Source organism: Candoia aspera, chromosome 2, assembly GCF_035149785.1.
Source record: "Candoia aspera isolate rCanAsp1 chromosome 2, rCanAsp1.hap2, whole genome shotgun sequence".
NCBI lineage: Eukaryota > Metazoa > Chordata > Lepidosauria > Squamata > Boidae > Candoia > Candoia aspera.
In genome coordinates, this window is record NC_086154.1 from 49,059,459 (window position 1) to 49,074,683 (window position 15,225).

The 15,225-nt window shown below is 38.8% G+C and overlaps 1 protein-coding gene across 1 annotated transcript in view; it reads right to left on the reverse strand.

The window, feature by feature from the left end:
* Window positions 1-15,225, reverse strand: part of LOC134489973 (voltage-dependent calcium channel subunit alpha-2/delta-3-like) — a 178,617-nt gene that overhangs the window by 144,117 nt on the left and 19,275 nt on the right. The window contains exon 2 of the mRNA XM_063292850.1: window positions 1,146-1,249. Within this exon, the coding sequence (XP_063148920.1) occupies window positions 1,146-1,249 (104 nt within the window). The remainder of the gene's footprint in view (window positions 1-1,145; window positions 1,250-15,225) is intronic.

Here is a 15,225-nt window from a genome sequence, read left to right on the forward strand (position 1 = left end):
GAGGACCGCTGAGAAGTCTGGGAGTTGGGCTCTGTAGGACAGTCCTGTTGAGAAAAGTTGCTGTATGTGTTAAGTTTAAAGCAAATTTAAACAGCATTATAACAATATAAATACTGCAATTAATAGGATAGTGAGATCTATGCACCCTTGACAACAAAAGGGCTGACTGGATGTTAAAACCTATCATTGTAACAGAGCTTACATTTGTACCCCATTCTTTACTCAGGTTTTCCCCTCATTCTGGATTACTGCCTCTCCAGAATTTCAGTTGGAAATGAAATTTTAGTGTTGTAGCGAGTGGGCTGGACTTTTTAGTAGTCTGTTTTTAAGACTGTTTCCTTTCTCCACCCAAGTTTTATTCCTTTCCTGAAAACCAACATGACAGGGTTTGAGTTTTTTGTCCCTAATGGTGGTCTAGAAATATTTTGATTATATACATTTCTTTTCCTGTTTTATTACTCTCACCCACAAGGGTCAATACCAACACATCCAATGTAACCTTTGACAATGAATCCCATATAAAGAAAAGGAGAAATAATTAATTAGACCCTAACAGGTAGTCAACCAACGTTCATGCTGGCTGGGGAATTCTGGGAGTTGAATTCTACACATCTTCAAGTTGCCAAGGTTGAGAAACACTGCTTTGTGTTCAGAATGAACTTACCTCAGTGCCCACTGTTAATGAAGTTCAGAAAAGCCCTACAAACCACTTTTTCCACCTCACAGAGGAAGAGAGCTGCAAGAAGGCAGTTCATGTCCCAAAACTTTAGAAAATTTCAGAGGAAGAGTGAATAATTGAAAAAAAAAATTGAGAGGAAGGAGGAAAGTCATTATTGGATAGCATATGAAGGTTTTATTCTTTTTTAAAGGGTAATGTATGAATCACAGGGGAATAGGATGGAAGCAAAGGGTGGTTTGCAAAATTAGAAAGGTCTGCAGAAGTATACTGAATGGCGTTGAAGTAAAGAAGATTCAGGCTCTTCATGGCTGCATTAAAGTGCAATCTACCAGTCCTTAAACTGGCATAAAAGTATGCCAGCTTAATATTTGCTGCCCAAAGGCTGGGCTTTATCTCTGCTCAGTAACATGGCAGGTAGATGTCTCTACTCTAAATGGACAATGTGAGAAGCAACTGGTAGATTCACCTGATTTATTTCCCTCCCTCCAAATATCACCGGCCTGGGTGGGGGAACAATCATCAAATTCTCTAAACCCGTATTTAAAAGTAGTCCCAGCTCTTCAGGAGAACCTGGAAGAGGGGAGGGAAGAGAACCTCTCCTTTATGTCCCACAAAGCAGTGTGGGTGGGGTGATCTGAGGTAGTGGGAAACATTTAAAGAATGAAGTAACCTTTTGTGGGGAAATGGATGCTTTTGTGCACAATTCAGGGAATGAGAAAAACAACAGAGGCAAAACTGACCCAATTACAGCTACACCATTGATCTATGCCACAGAGAAAGAATGGAAGAGGGGGATGGGTTGAGAGTTTCCTGCTTCACCAGGCAATTTCCACCACCCCAACAAGGATCACTAACCTAGGGTGTATGGGAGAGCCAGTGGGGCAGTTGTGAGGTACAGTAAGAAGAGAGGCAACCAGGCCACCTAGTTTCTTCCTCAAAGCCCTGCAGGAAAGAAAAGGTAGCTTCTGACAGGCAGCCAGGAGGGACCCAACCCACTTGGGTCCCAGGGCTGCACTGGACCAGAAGCAGGAGCTGAAGTGCAAGGCTTATTCTCAAGCTTGTTATCTCTCACATCACCCAAGACAGACCTAGTTCCACTGCTACTTTTAAGAAAAAACACAATTAAAGTTTTCAGCAGCCTAATTGAAAAAGTGGGTGAAATGTTATCTGCAGCCCTCCCCAGACAACCTGAAGGTGGAGTGCAGGATGCCTGCACCCAACGTGCACATGCACACCCATCCAAAGGCTGGGGCTCTATCAAGAGAGGGTTAATTTAAAAACAGGTCTATTTCTGTTTCATCACAGTGGGAAACAATCTATCTCAAAGAAACGTTTTTTGTCAAAAGGTATGTTAAGTTTTAACTACTTTTGCCTGTGTGATAGTTAAGCCTCATTGCCTCTCGATCTTTTGTTGTGCAGGTAGGTCATTCTGTATAATTTCAGGCTGTTTCCCAGAAGATTTATTTTCTCTTTATTAACTCATTGTGAGCTGAAATCTAATTTGGAAGCAGAGATCCTGCCCTAGTTCACTAAATTATAATAGATGCAAATAATCTTGTACTCTGTTGTGAAAGTTGTACGTATTTTTGTAAATCAGGTTTTGCTGAGTTTCTTTCTCTCGCTCTTATTTTCCTAATAAAGTTTGGATTTGCTTATCTCTTGCCCTTCCTAGAAGACAGGTGGTGGCAACAGTAATTGTAACTGCTTTCTCAGTAAGCAGCTAGCCCTGCGGAAGGAAGATGGAGCCTGGATATGTAGACCTAGTAGGCTTCTGGAAGAGGAGGTCTGAAATCTCCAACTTTTTACTCCAGCTGTGGCCTAGCTGTGCTGCTACACAATGTATTGTCACTGCATAACAAATGCAGATCAGACACAGTTTGCTTTTTAGTAAACTGGGGTTAAGACAAAGAGGACTTGATATCTGGACTAACAATTATAGAAATATCCAAAATGTCGCACTACAACGTCACAAATAAACACTGGAGCTTGCCCTGTGTGTCAGGGCATGCAGATGACGCACAGTTCTTTTTTCCCCTCTTCCCTTTGGAACACTGTAATATTTATGTGGGAATTGGTACTGTTGTTTTTTTTCCCTTCTGAGTTCTTCCTGTTCACGTTATAAGGCAATAATCCTATATGAATAAAAATAAATTTCCAATTTCAGGCCTAAGAGAGCTATGGGAAATAATCTAAAATAATGCAGTGTTATATTAGGCCTAAAAGTGTATGCATAGTCAAATTTAGCACTATACTTATTTCACTAAAAATCCCATTCCATTCGACAATGCTTCTCTTACACAGTTGAGTGCACTCATTGATTGCAATAAAAGTACCTTCAGATCAATGATGTGCAGTCATTAAAATATCCCTTAGTGGAAAGCCCACTGCTAATGGCTTTCGTGGATGTTCTGCGTAACGCAGCTTTACCCCCAGGATGCAGAAATCATCTAAAACCTGCTAAGAGTAGTTTTGTTTGTAAGTTATTTTGTTGTGAATTTTTATACAATGAAGATACAAATCTGTTCTAAGATACTCTGAATAAGCAGTGATGAGACCTTTCAACAGAATTTCTAGCTCAATGATTTTAAGATAACCCACCTCTCCTGATCAGGCACATTTTAAAATAGTGATGTCAGGAGTGTCCACAGGGTATGGTCAAAAAATGTCAAGATGGTGACTGTGACAGTGTGACTGAAGTTCTGTCTGATTTTTATGTGTGTCATGCTGTGAACACCCCTGAGTAATGTAAATGTACCAAACACCAGGAAGCTGAGGGTTTCAACCTGAGAAAAGCAAGCAGGGACCTGCTAGCTTATCTAGCTTTCTTTCCCCTTCTTGTCCTCCCACTGTAGCCTCCTCTTCCACACACATGCTCTCCACTACTACTACTACCTCCACCATGAAATCTGCTTTCAGGAGGCAGACTATGTTGTAGAGTAGGAGATGCTGCAGCAGAGGATGGAATCAACAGAATTAAAGGTGGTCCTTTGTAGAAGTGGAAGAGTTTTTCTCTTCATTCAAGGACCTTTTGAACCCAACTTGATATCACTAATAATGTGTAAAACATGATCACTGGGACTTTATGTACAGGTTACTGTGTAGCCAATAAGGCTCTGAGAATGGCTTATAAATCCATAAGAACAAGATAGTGCCTGTCCTTAAAGTTGTACTATAAAAAACCATGACCAAAAAAGGGAAAAAATGAGGAAAGACCCAAAAACTCTAAATGTTAAAAATTATTTACAATTCTAAACATAAGGTATTAAAATGTGACATAGAATCTGCCAAATCTGGGACAGAAGGGCACAGGAGTGTCCATAGGATATGATCAAAAATGTCAAGATGGTGGCTGCAACAGTGCAATCAAAGCTCTGCCTGTTTTTGTATATGAATGTAGTCTGTTTATCAGTGTTATTGGCTAAGATAACTAATGCAACTTAGCAAACATAAAAATGGTCAAACTACTGGTGGAAATGTCTTCAGAAAAAAAATACTTCACACTTAGAAGCTTTAACAACCAAAACTGTATACTGAAATCTAATTGCATGAAAAATTGATTCAGAGAGCCCCACATTTTCTAACCACAAATAGGATTTGTACTAGTTATTACAGTATTTTAAAATGGGAGCTATTCTGGAGTACAGAGAACATTCTTAAGCACACAATATATGTGTATATGAGTGCATGTGTGAGTGTATATTTATCCATTGTTATATTGTCCACTTGTAGTAGTCTATGTGTAAATGTTCTACCCTTTGTTTTACCCTTCTTTCTAGAGTTTCCATTAAAAGAATGCATTAATTGCATAACAATTACTAGAGCACTGTGATTACACTGCCACATAAAGACATTCTTATTCTATTGTCATTTACACCAAATATCTGGAATTCTGGTAACCTGACAGAGTATAGAAGAAATTTCTTGATAAAACTGATCTTTTGAGAAACTGAAAAATTTATTAGCAAAAATTGTTTAAACGTGGAATAGTTTACCTTTAAAAACAAAACTCTTTTTAAAGGATAAGAGTAATTATTTCCATGCAGTAAATTACAGTATAAGAGTGATCCATATCTAAGGTATGAAGAGAATTTTCTGATTCCGTTACAGTATTTTGGGATTTTCTCAGACAACATTCGTTCTTTATTTTTCATAAAAATCTTACCTACTATTCCGCTGACTAGCAAAGAACTGCATCCTACAATATGTCAGTTGAGAAAGTGAAATTGGTGCTGCTAAAATTTAACAGAATTTGATGCACCATCTTAGAGTAAGCACATGTCTTGAGATAGTATATAAGATGATATCCCAGAAGTTATCATGCCAGATCTTGTGCAAGACATTGTACAATGCCTTGTACAAGTAGAATGGAATTGTTTGTTTATACCAGTCTTGTTCTGTGCTGTGTTCAAAAAGCAATTCTCTTCACAGAAGAGTTTCTTTGGACCCAGCTCTATATATTTTTATCTTTACAGTTCTATAATGCAATTCACTTTGACTTAACAGTAGTTTACAAATGGATAGTTACCTTGTATTTTGGAATTGCCTTTAGAAGTTCTTTCACTGGAACATCCGTGCCCACAACTCCCAGGAGAATGCCTTTCGATCTCTATTTTAAAAAATATATAAATATTAAATGTTGGGACAATAAACAATTACAATGACAGAAAAGGATTCAACCAATCATTATTTCCTACATGGATTAAAACTGCACCAAGGAATACAGATAACTAGCTAATTCTTCCTTTTATTGGTAAGGATCCCTGCAGTTAATCTGTCTGCCTAAGCACTAGGCCCATGTGAAGCTGGGCCACCTCATTTTACAGAGCCACCTCAATTCCCATCACTGCACTGATGCCCATGTGGCAATTCCCACACAGCATCTGGAAGCAAGGACTACTTTCCTTTGAAGAATCACACTGAAGGGTGCTTGGGTGAAACATTCAGTCAAAGCAAAGTGCCTCTCTGTGTTGTTGCATGGACCTGATACCCACATCTCTAAAATCAACAGTTGTCCTTTTTTTTTCCCCTAAGCCTGGAAAGAAAAGCACAGATGGTGTGCAGAGTTTCAGCCAGTAAGGATGCTTACAGTTAAACCCTTTGAGTCAGGAAGTGTATTGTAGAAATATGTTGCATGGAAATATGCAACTTACTTCTCCCACCACCTGATCTTGTTGGCTGATACCCCAATGCAAATGCTGATACCCTTACTTTTATTAAGTAAAAAGCAGTGTAAATGCAGCAGAATGTTAAAAACATATTAAAACTTGTGTTAGACTTATTTTTCCCTTAGACAACTGTAAGTACAGACATTTGTTACAATCAAAAATTCTATAGAAACAGCAACAAAAGTGCATGCATTTGTCTTTGTGATTGTGTGTATGTACAGTTGGTTGTGTATAAGTGCAGAGCGCTTCTACAGGCAACAGTTTTACCCAGCCAGATAGTGTATAAACAGGTCAGACTTTTGAGACATAATTCAAATAATCCAGGAGCGGTTAACGTACTTACATGCTCTCGAAATAAATAAATTTTAACCTTATGTAAGCATGCCTAGGTTTTATATCCTGTTTGATATATTCCCCTTCCCACTCACAAGCTATAAGAAACATACAATTAAACAGCTTGGCATTCTCAATTTGTGCTTCATGAATTCATGACACTATATTTCAAAAAGTATTTGATGCTCATTGTGCTTTTATTTCAACAGCTAGTGCAAATATATGGGCAAGCAGCAGAATCTAACAATAAAAATACATATGATTTCATCAAGCCATTCAAATATGTGCTAGTTAAAGCCTTCATTTTCTAGCAGGCAACTGTGGGAGTACTTACAGTCTCATTTTGCTTACTAAATACTGGCATGGCAACAGTGGTCATCAAAACCAATCCCTGATCGTCAGCAAGCTATGTTTAAAAAACATAAAGAGAGATCAAGAGAACACAAGCTGAGGTCATGATCAAGCTACAGCGATGAAGACATTCAAAGGAGAATACTTCTGATTAACTAAAATAATAGCATTTAACCTGTATCTACCTATGTTGCATTGATCTGGGGCATTTCAAAAGCATGGGCTAAATCTGGTTGTAATAAACAGTCTTCCCTTTAAAGGAAATAAAAACATGTTGTGATATTTCATTCATCCGTTGGATATAAGATGCAAACTTTTTATTCATTTTCTGGACATTTGGTTTCTCATAGGAACCACATCCTTTTTTCCCCAATAACCAGACCACTGCAATAGAAAACATAAGGCATTGATGACATCAGACTTCAGCTGGTTCCTATGTTCTGTATTCATGAACAGCATGACAACACAGAAGTCACTGTAATTTTGATAACCTTGAATGCTCAGTATTAAAATGAGACAATGTTAAAATGAGTAGATTATGATCTTGCTAACCTCTGCAAACTCCCGGCTTACAGACTACATTGTTCTGCAAACACAGATGTCAGGCAAATTCCTTGTGAATGGAAATGCATTTCTGCATAGTGAATGAACACAACTCCAATTCTGTTTCCACTGTCAGTCAGTCTGAAAACCTGGACACATTTAAGCTATATGTTGTAATTAAATGTACAGTAACTACATATTAAGATTGCAGGTAATTAATATAAAAGAACGGGGAATCTTTTCTTCACACAATTACTGGTTGATGAACTTTTGTGAAATTGTCCCTAGAATATAAGATGGAGCCTTTCTTAAGTGATTTCCCAAGTCAGGAGGGTTGGTCTGGCCTGAGTAAGTAACATATGATGCAAGTATTGCAACTATAAACTACACTGTGTGACACAAGCATGCGTCTAAAAACCCACAACTGGATTACTACCAGATACTTCACTACAAAACACATACAGTATACAAGATAAAAATTATTATTTGGTATTGCTGATAGTAGAAGATGAAAATTAAAAACCTTCACACATGGACAAAAATGGATGGTGGTAGGGAAACGTCTGTCTGGGATTTTTTATTGAACTAGAACTTCTTTCATACACAATTCCGGCATAGGTTTTCCATGGATCCTTCCATCCATACCATCTATTTTAAATATATTCAGCAAGATATATAGTTTGTATTATTATTACTACTACTACTACTATTACTATTACTAGAAGCATATAGTTGCTACTTAGACATCCAAAAACAGAGGGTGCCAATTTGCATAATATTTGCATAAGGTTGTTTATAAGTACAGATGTTGCTCTTAAAACAATTGCTGCAATGTGAATGTATTATAGTAAAGGTAAAGGTTTCCCTTGACGTAAAGTCCAGTCGAGTCCGACTCTAGGGGCGGTGCTCATCTCCGTTTCTAAGCCTTGGAGCCGGCGTTGTCATAGACACTTCCGGGTCATGTGGCCAGCATGACGACTCGGAACGCCGTTACCTTCCCGCCGAAGCGGTACCTATTGATCTACTCACATTTGCATGTTTTCGAACTGCTAGGTGAGCAGGAGCTGGGACGAGCAACGGGAGCTCACCCCGCCGCGCGGTTTTGAACCGCCAACCTTCCGATCGGCAGCTCAGCGGTTTAACCCGCAGCGCCACCATATTGGGGACAGTTTGGATTAGATGACCTGAGTGCTTGCTCAATAAATTGCCCAGGTGCTCATGTGTAGATGGCATAAGGAATGCCCTTGGAGGACAGGAGGAAGAGCCATGACCAAAGCAACAATCAGAGGAACATGGCTTGGGCCCATTCCAAGACACCAACCTGAGTAAACATCTCAGGCGGGCCCCTCCCTAATTCACATGAAGGTAGAGTGAGGGAGGGGGGAAGCATATTCTCATGTACACGATTCTGTTACTACAGTTATTTTAATAAAAGTAGTTTTAGATTTGTATGGCATTTGTTTCTTAGTTTGGTTTACCTTATGAGGCTGACATCAGGAGCAATTCCAATGTTATCCTGCCCTCCCTACCTATGGCCAGGGCTGAAACTAAGGTTTGTGTCACCTGGGGCAAACATGGATTCCATGCCTATTTTGGCACCCCCCCAGCACGCATTTTGGCGCCCCCCACAGCCCCGGTTGCCCCCCACTAGTTGCGGCCCTGTCTACGGCCCATGACAACTTAAACCTGCCTGGGCTGCTCTATAAATCCTGAGCTGATTTGTAAAGAACAAGCTGGACATTGGAGTTTAGTAGGAAGAGGGGAGGAGTGAAGCTGCTGTTCTGATAAGTTTTTGTGCTGAGCTTCATCTGAAGTCATCTGGATAGCTGCTGATTGCAAAGGTTGTGTCTCGAGTGGATATTTCCTGCTCGGCCAACCTGAGGCAGGAACGAATGCAGTTTTCAATAGGGGTGTTCTAAAAACCAAACATGAAGATGAATGGACAAGAGTCCTCAGTTGTGAGCTGCAATACTTGTGGAATGTTCCTTTTTCAACCAGAAAAAGAACCCTGACATATATTTGCAGTAAATGCAAACTCATAGCAGTCTTTAAAGGAAAAGTCAAAGTCAGTGGCCATAGTTCAGCTGATGAGAAAGGATAAAGATTTCTCAGTTTAAAGAAAGGAGGTGCTACAAAGAATCTACTAGTGGACGCAATTCTTCATAAGACAAGCAGACAGAGGACAAGTCTGGTGCATGAAGTAACAATCAGAAGCAGAAGATGTGTAAGATATTCTGCACTGTTGTAACCCAGAAAGAGTTTTTAGAGCCTCGCAGACTCTGACTCTGAACATTTAGGAAAGAGAAACTACAGAAGTGGAGAAGAGTTGATGGATCTCTAAATGTCAGAGAGGATGCCCTATAAGAAAGAAGAGTCATGGGGGTCGGTGAGTCGCTACTATAAGTAAGGTATACAAATGCAGTATGTGCCAATTGGATTCATTGTGAAATGTGCTGTCTGCTAGGGGCAAAGATCAGGATGTTATAGAACAACTTCCCAGAATTCTTAAGTAGAATTATCCCTTCCTGTTAATATATGTGGGAACAAATAATACTTCAGAGAACAACCACAACTATATCACCAAGGACTTTAAAAAACCTTGGAAGGAAGTTTAGGGCCTTGGGGGCTCAGGTGATTCTCAGTATATGGAAGAGATGTGAAAAAAGAGAAGAGGAATACTGCAAGTCAGTGACTAGCTACCCCGATGATATTGACAGGAAAGATTTGACTTCTGGGACCACAGCTTGAGTTATCCTCATGATGGTCTGTTGGCATGAGATGGATAGCACTTCACAAAGAATGACAAAAAATATATATTTAGCCACAGTCTAGCTAGTTTGATTTAAGGGGGCATTAAACCAAATCCTGTGAGTGCTGGAAATAAAAGCCATAAAGTAGGACCTCTGATAAACCCTTGTACACAGTAGAAAGTAGGAGTGTTGCAAAAATGGAGTCATTCAGTGAAATATCAGAAGGAATATTGGCTCTTAAAGCTCATCGTTTTCAGTATCTACACACTGAGGTACAGAGTGTGGGAGTAACAAGAAGAGCCTGAGCTTTTAGTATGGAAAATTAAATATGACTTAATAGTTATTTTAAGAGATCTAGTAGAATTATTCCCTTGATTTTATATAGCACATGATGGATACAATTTATTAAAAAAAATGAGAAGCGACAGAGAAGACTTGCACTGAATGCTAAAAATTTCTATTTCTGTTCAGAAATCAAAATGAAGGAATTTGGCAATGCTATAGAAGTTCAAATAAAAACAACAGTGTTGGTGGTGTTTGTTATTGCCTACTGAATGAATAAAAAGATGGGGATGATTCTTTTCAAAACAAACAGGTCACTGAGCTTTCAAACAGCAATAAAAACTAGCTGGTGGTTTGGCCCAATTCTTATGTATTACCTTTGAGAAATCATGGAGAATGAGTGAAACACCATATAGCTTGAGTAGAGCAAATGTTCTATCTTCACAAAAAGAAGATCCAGCCAGCTATACAGCAGTCTGAAGCTAATACCAGGGAAGATGCTAGAGCCGATTATCAAGAGATAATCAGTAAGCATTGGAAAACAATGGACAATTGCAAGCAGTCAGAACTGATTTGTCAGGAACACATTTTGCTAGAATAGCTTTATTTCATTTTTTGCTCAAGGAATTTCCTTAGCAGATTGTAGGAATGGTGCAACTGTAATGCATCCTGCCTGCAGCAAAACATTTGAGAAAGTACCTCCTGAAATACTACATAGCAAACTACTTCAGTGTGGGATGGATGGCACCACAGTTAAGTGGATATAGAACAGACTCAAAAATTGTATTCAAAGAGATCTCATCAAATTGGAAAGAGGTATCAAATGAGGTTGCACAAGGCGCAGTCCTGGATCTTTTACTCATCACTATTTTTATTAAGGACTTAGAGGAAAAGATGAAAGAATGCTTATCCAATCTGCAGATGATACAAAACTGGGTGGGACAGCTAATATCCTAAATAGACAGAATTTAAAATAAAAATGATGTACATAGTTGAAGAATGAGTTGAAAATAAAAGAATGAAACTAACTTAACACAACATTCCAATGTTCTGCACCTAGTAGTAGTAGTAGATCCACTTGTGCTACTCTGTACATTGGGCAACAACAAAGTTATACACTTAGAAAATGGGGATACCTGGCATGATATTTATGGAGAATATGGGACACCTGATTTGGTAATAAGGAAAAGACATTGGAATTGTAGTGGATTGCAAATGAGCCAGACTGCAAGAAAGACAAATGCAATTTTAGGCTCTGCATCAATAGAAAAATAATTTCCAAATCACAGTCAGGATTCATTTAACTTCATTTTGCCTTGGTTAGATCCCATCTCAAATCTCTCTAAATCCATTTAGAATATGTCCCATTCCCTAGCTGGGAACTTAGGCAGGATTTATTTCAGGATAAAATTATGCTTTGGGATAGCCTATTGATTACTTACGTGTCTTTAATATTGCTGATATTCCAGGCTTATTGACTTCTCTGTTGGGTCAGTGAAATGATGCCAAACATCCTTAGCAAGATTAGACCAGAAGAGCTGGTGAAAGGCTATGCTTCCTCCCAGAGCAAGGTTTCCAATGAAGTTCAGAAATTGAGGGGTACACAGAGGAGGCAGGAATGGGATGTCTTTCTGAACCTCAAATCTTCATATATGATGGATTATTATTTTTATTATTTTTTGTATGCCAGCTAACTCCCAACAGTTCTGAGAAGATGGATAGGGAGATAGCAAAGAAAAATCAGAAATGGAAGGAGCCCAGTCAGCTCCCAATAAAGCCCTATAAAGCAATCTTTATTAGTACTTGCATTTAAAAAATATGTGAAATGCAAGGGGAATCTGAATATGTGTGATCAGGAAATTGTGAATGGTACACAATACCAGGCAGTTAGTTTCTACACACGGCTCATAGAAGAAGCAAGGAGAGAAAAATTGAAAAACAGATGGAATGACAATCCTCAGATTTAATTTTGCTTGGAAATAGATTCCATTTTTGCAAAACTTATTTGGGAATGCTTTGTTCTACTATGAGCTGCAGGAAACATTTCACAAGATTCAGATAATACATTTTCTCTTATGAGGTTGTCAACTACTACGTAGTGGCCCAATTTTCTGAATGGTCTAGGGTCTCAGGAGTGAAGCTCTTCCACTGACTTCATTACTTTTGGAAAGAAGTCACTGGAGACTTCTGGTTTGTGGTCATGCTTTTTTTATTTACAACTTACAGGTTGAAAATAAATGAAGGTATAACATTAGTCATCCAAGCCAAAAGCAACAGCCATTGCTCCCATTTCAGATCATTTAGGGAACAGCCAACTTTCAGAGGCCCCTAAAACCAACTTCAGCCTTTCTCAGTCTCTCTTTGAAATTTCAGTTTTACCTCTTTTTTGCTTTTTTTCTTTAAAAAATATATATACAGTATTTGGATTACAACTTCCCTTAGCTGTTGCTGGGACCAAGGTTGGGCAGGGGCAAGGGTGACTTATTTCTTTTAAATATTCTGCCTTCTGAATTCCAGGGGCCCAATATTAAAGCCAGCTGTTGAGTGCCATGATCTATACCACTCAAACAAAGGGGGTTTCTTTCCCCTTAGGTTAGATCTGGTAGAATTAGTTTCATTGCATTAGTCATACAACAGACTGGTCATCCCTGTATTTCACCTTTGGGCTTCACATATACCCAGTAAGACTTTCCCATTTTACATTTTTGAACAGCAGGATTCCATGCTGTACGCAAACTGCATTGGATTTCAAAATGTATGTGGTGTACTTTTATTCATTTATTTGTATTTCAAATTTTGTCACTGCCCATCTCACTCAAAGAGCGACTTTGGACTTTGCTAGAAAAGAATGCTCCCCCCCCCAAAAAAAAGAGGTCAAAGATTATCCCCAGGATTAGGGCCATACTTTGCAGTTTCTGATGATTACTTGGAAACTGTTCAGCAATCAGGTATCAAGAAGGCCAGAAATTCTTAAAAGTTCAAATTAAGATATTTGCCAAATCTATTGCCTGAGCAATTTATGATCATTTCTACATAAATACAAGCAAAATGATCTTTCACATGGCCCCTGTGTGCAAATGGGTTATCAACGTCAATATTTCTAGTGATTGTGAATCACTGGATTTCTTACAGTAAAACAATATATAATGCAATTTGTTTGTGTCATTGTTAAGACAATTTTATTTGTATTTTAAGGTCTTCAGCATTCTAACTGCAAATGGAAGGATGTGTGTTTGTCCTTTGAAATGCAAGAATAATTAGATTAAACCTACTAACAAAGTCCAGATTCTTCCACCCTATTGCTTTGATTTTTAAAGGCAAACATACTGCTGCTTCATCTTAAGTGCTTTTATGAAAGGATATTTTCTTACATTTCATGAGACATTTCCATGTCCATGTGTAAATGGTGCACATATAGCATTTAGAGAGAGAGAGATAATGATTTTTGGAAAAAGAAATAAGGCATTTTGGATTTTGTACTATTACATTCCTTTTCACTGTATGTGTGCATGTGTTTTAATGTGGAATCAGCTACAGTCATACACACATGCACACTTTTTAAAAGATGAAAATCATATTTTAATAATAACGTAATAAAACTTTTCAGACTCATAAGGCTCCAGGGAAAGTTCTTTGTTTTTTTTCCCTGCTGCATTCTTGAAGAACCTCCTCCCCCTTCTGAAGCCAATATTTAGTGGGGAGAGAAATGCCCACCCACCCATCCCTGGCGATGCCATTGCCTTTGGTACCTTTCCATCTCCTGGTGAGTGCTGCTTCCATCCTCCCTAACTGCTGACTTCTCCACTGATGGAGGTGGACTTCAGGACTTGCCCTCCATCTCTCGAGAAACTGGCAGAGCTGGAATTGCTCAAAAAGGGATGTACCTTGGAATTCACAAATCTGAACGGAGCCTTACCCCTTTGGAGAGGTTCTCCACTTTTATGGGGCAAAGCAGGATTGGTCATCAGAAGGTCTACACACATCAAAAAACCTTTGGGCTTGTCATCAGGAAAGCAATAATGTAGGGATAAGGCATCCCCCCAAAGGGTCAGACATGACTCAGTACTTGCACAGGGAAACTTTCACCTTTCATCAGGGACAAGGATGGTGTAGGAAAGGAGGGGGTAACAGATGTGTCTGTTCTCTAGCAAGAGGGGATGGGATCCCAAGGGCTTTCCAGTGCTTTGGCGGGAGGGATATAGAGCCTATTATAAGGACTCTATTGTGTGGTTGGTTCCTTTTATTAATATGATATAAAGTGTGAAGTTTGTGCTACAGCTCAGAAGCTGCATTTTAAGTAAGCTGTATCTTGAGTGACAGGAGTTTTCTGAAGCTTATGAACCCTCCTGATTTCTTAACCTTCTAATCAATCTATACTTTTGAAATTAATTCCTGCCTATTACCATTGTTTTCCAAAACTCCTTCCACTCTTAAACCATTTCTTTACATTTTTACACGCTTTTAATAGAAACTAGATTTCTCTTACTGAAGCTATTTCTTGTCTGATTTGGGTGGTCTTAGAACTTAAATATACACAGAGAGTCCCTTTCTTCCCCACTAGTTTAGGATCTATTTTTTTAAAAGGTTACCTTGAGAGGAGTCAGCTTCACTGTTTATGGAGATCCTGGGTTTAGGATTCTTTCTCTGTTTTCTTTTTTTTTCTCCCAAAATCAAGGTCTAAATTTTATCCATGACTTTAAAGTTATTTTTTTTAGCCTGAAATAGATTTTAGATACTTTCCCCTTAGCTTCATTACTCATCAAAAAGCTATCAGACCTTAAAATTTGTCTGCAGTCTGAAAACTATTGTTGTGCATGCCTGGGCTCAAGTACATTTAAGATTCTTCCCCCAAAGTTGTCACTCAGCAAGAATTGGGAAACATCCTTGGTTTACATTTCAGCCTCCCAGTTCTTTTCTAGTTTTTACCATTTCCATGGTAATCTGTTCAGCACTCTGGATGTATGTAACATACAGTAGGACATTCATTCAAATGTTACACTGTCATAGGAGGCAACGGTCGGGAGAGGTTCCATTCCAACTCCGAAACCAGCTTCATTAGAACCTGAAAGGGACACCTCTAGAATGTCTACATAATTTCCCAACCAAACAATAGTGGCATTTG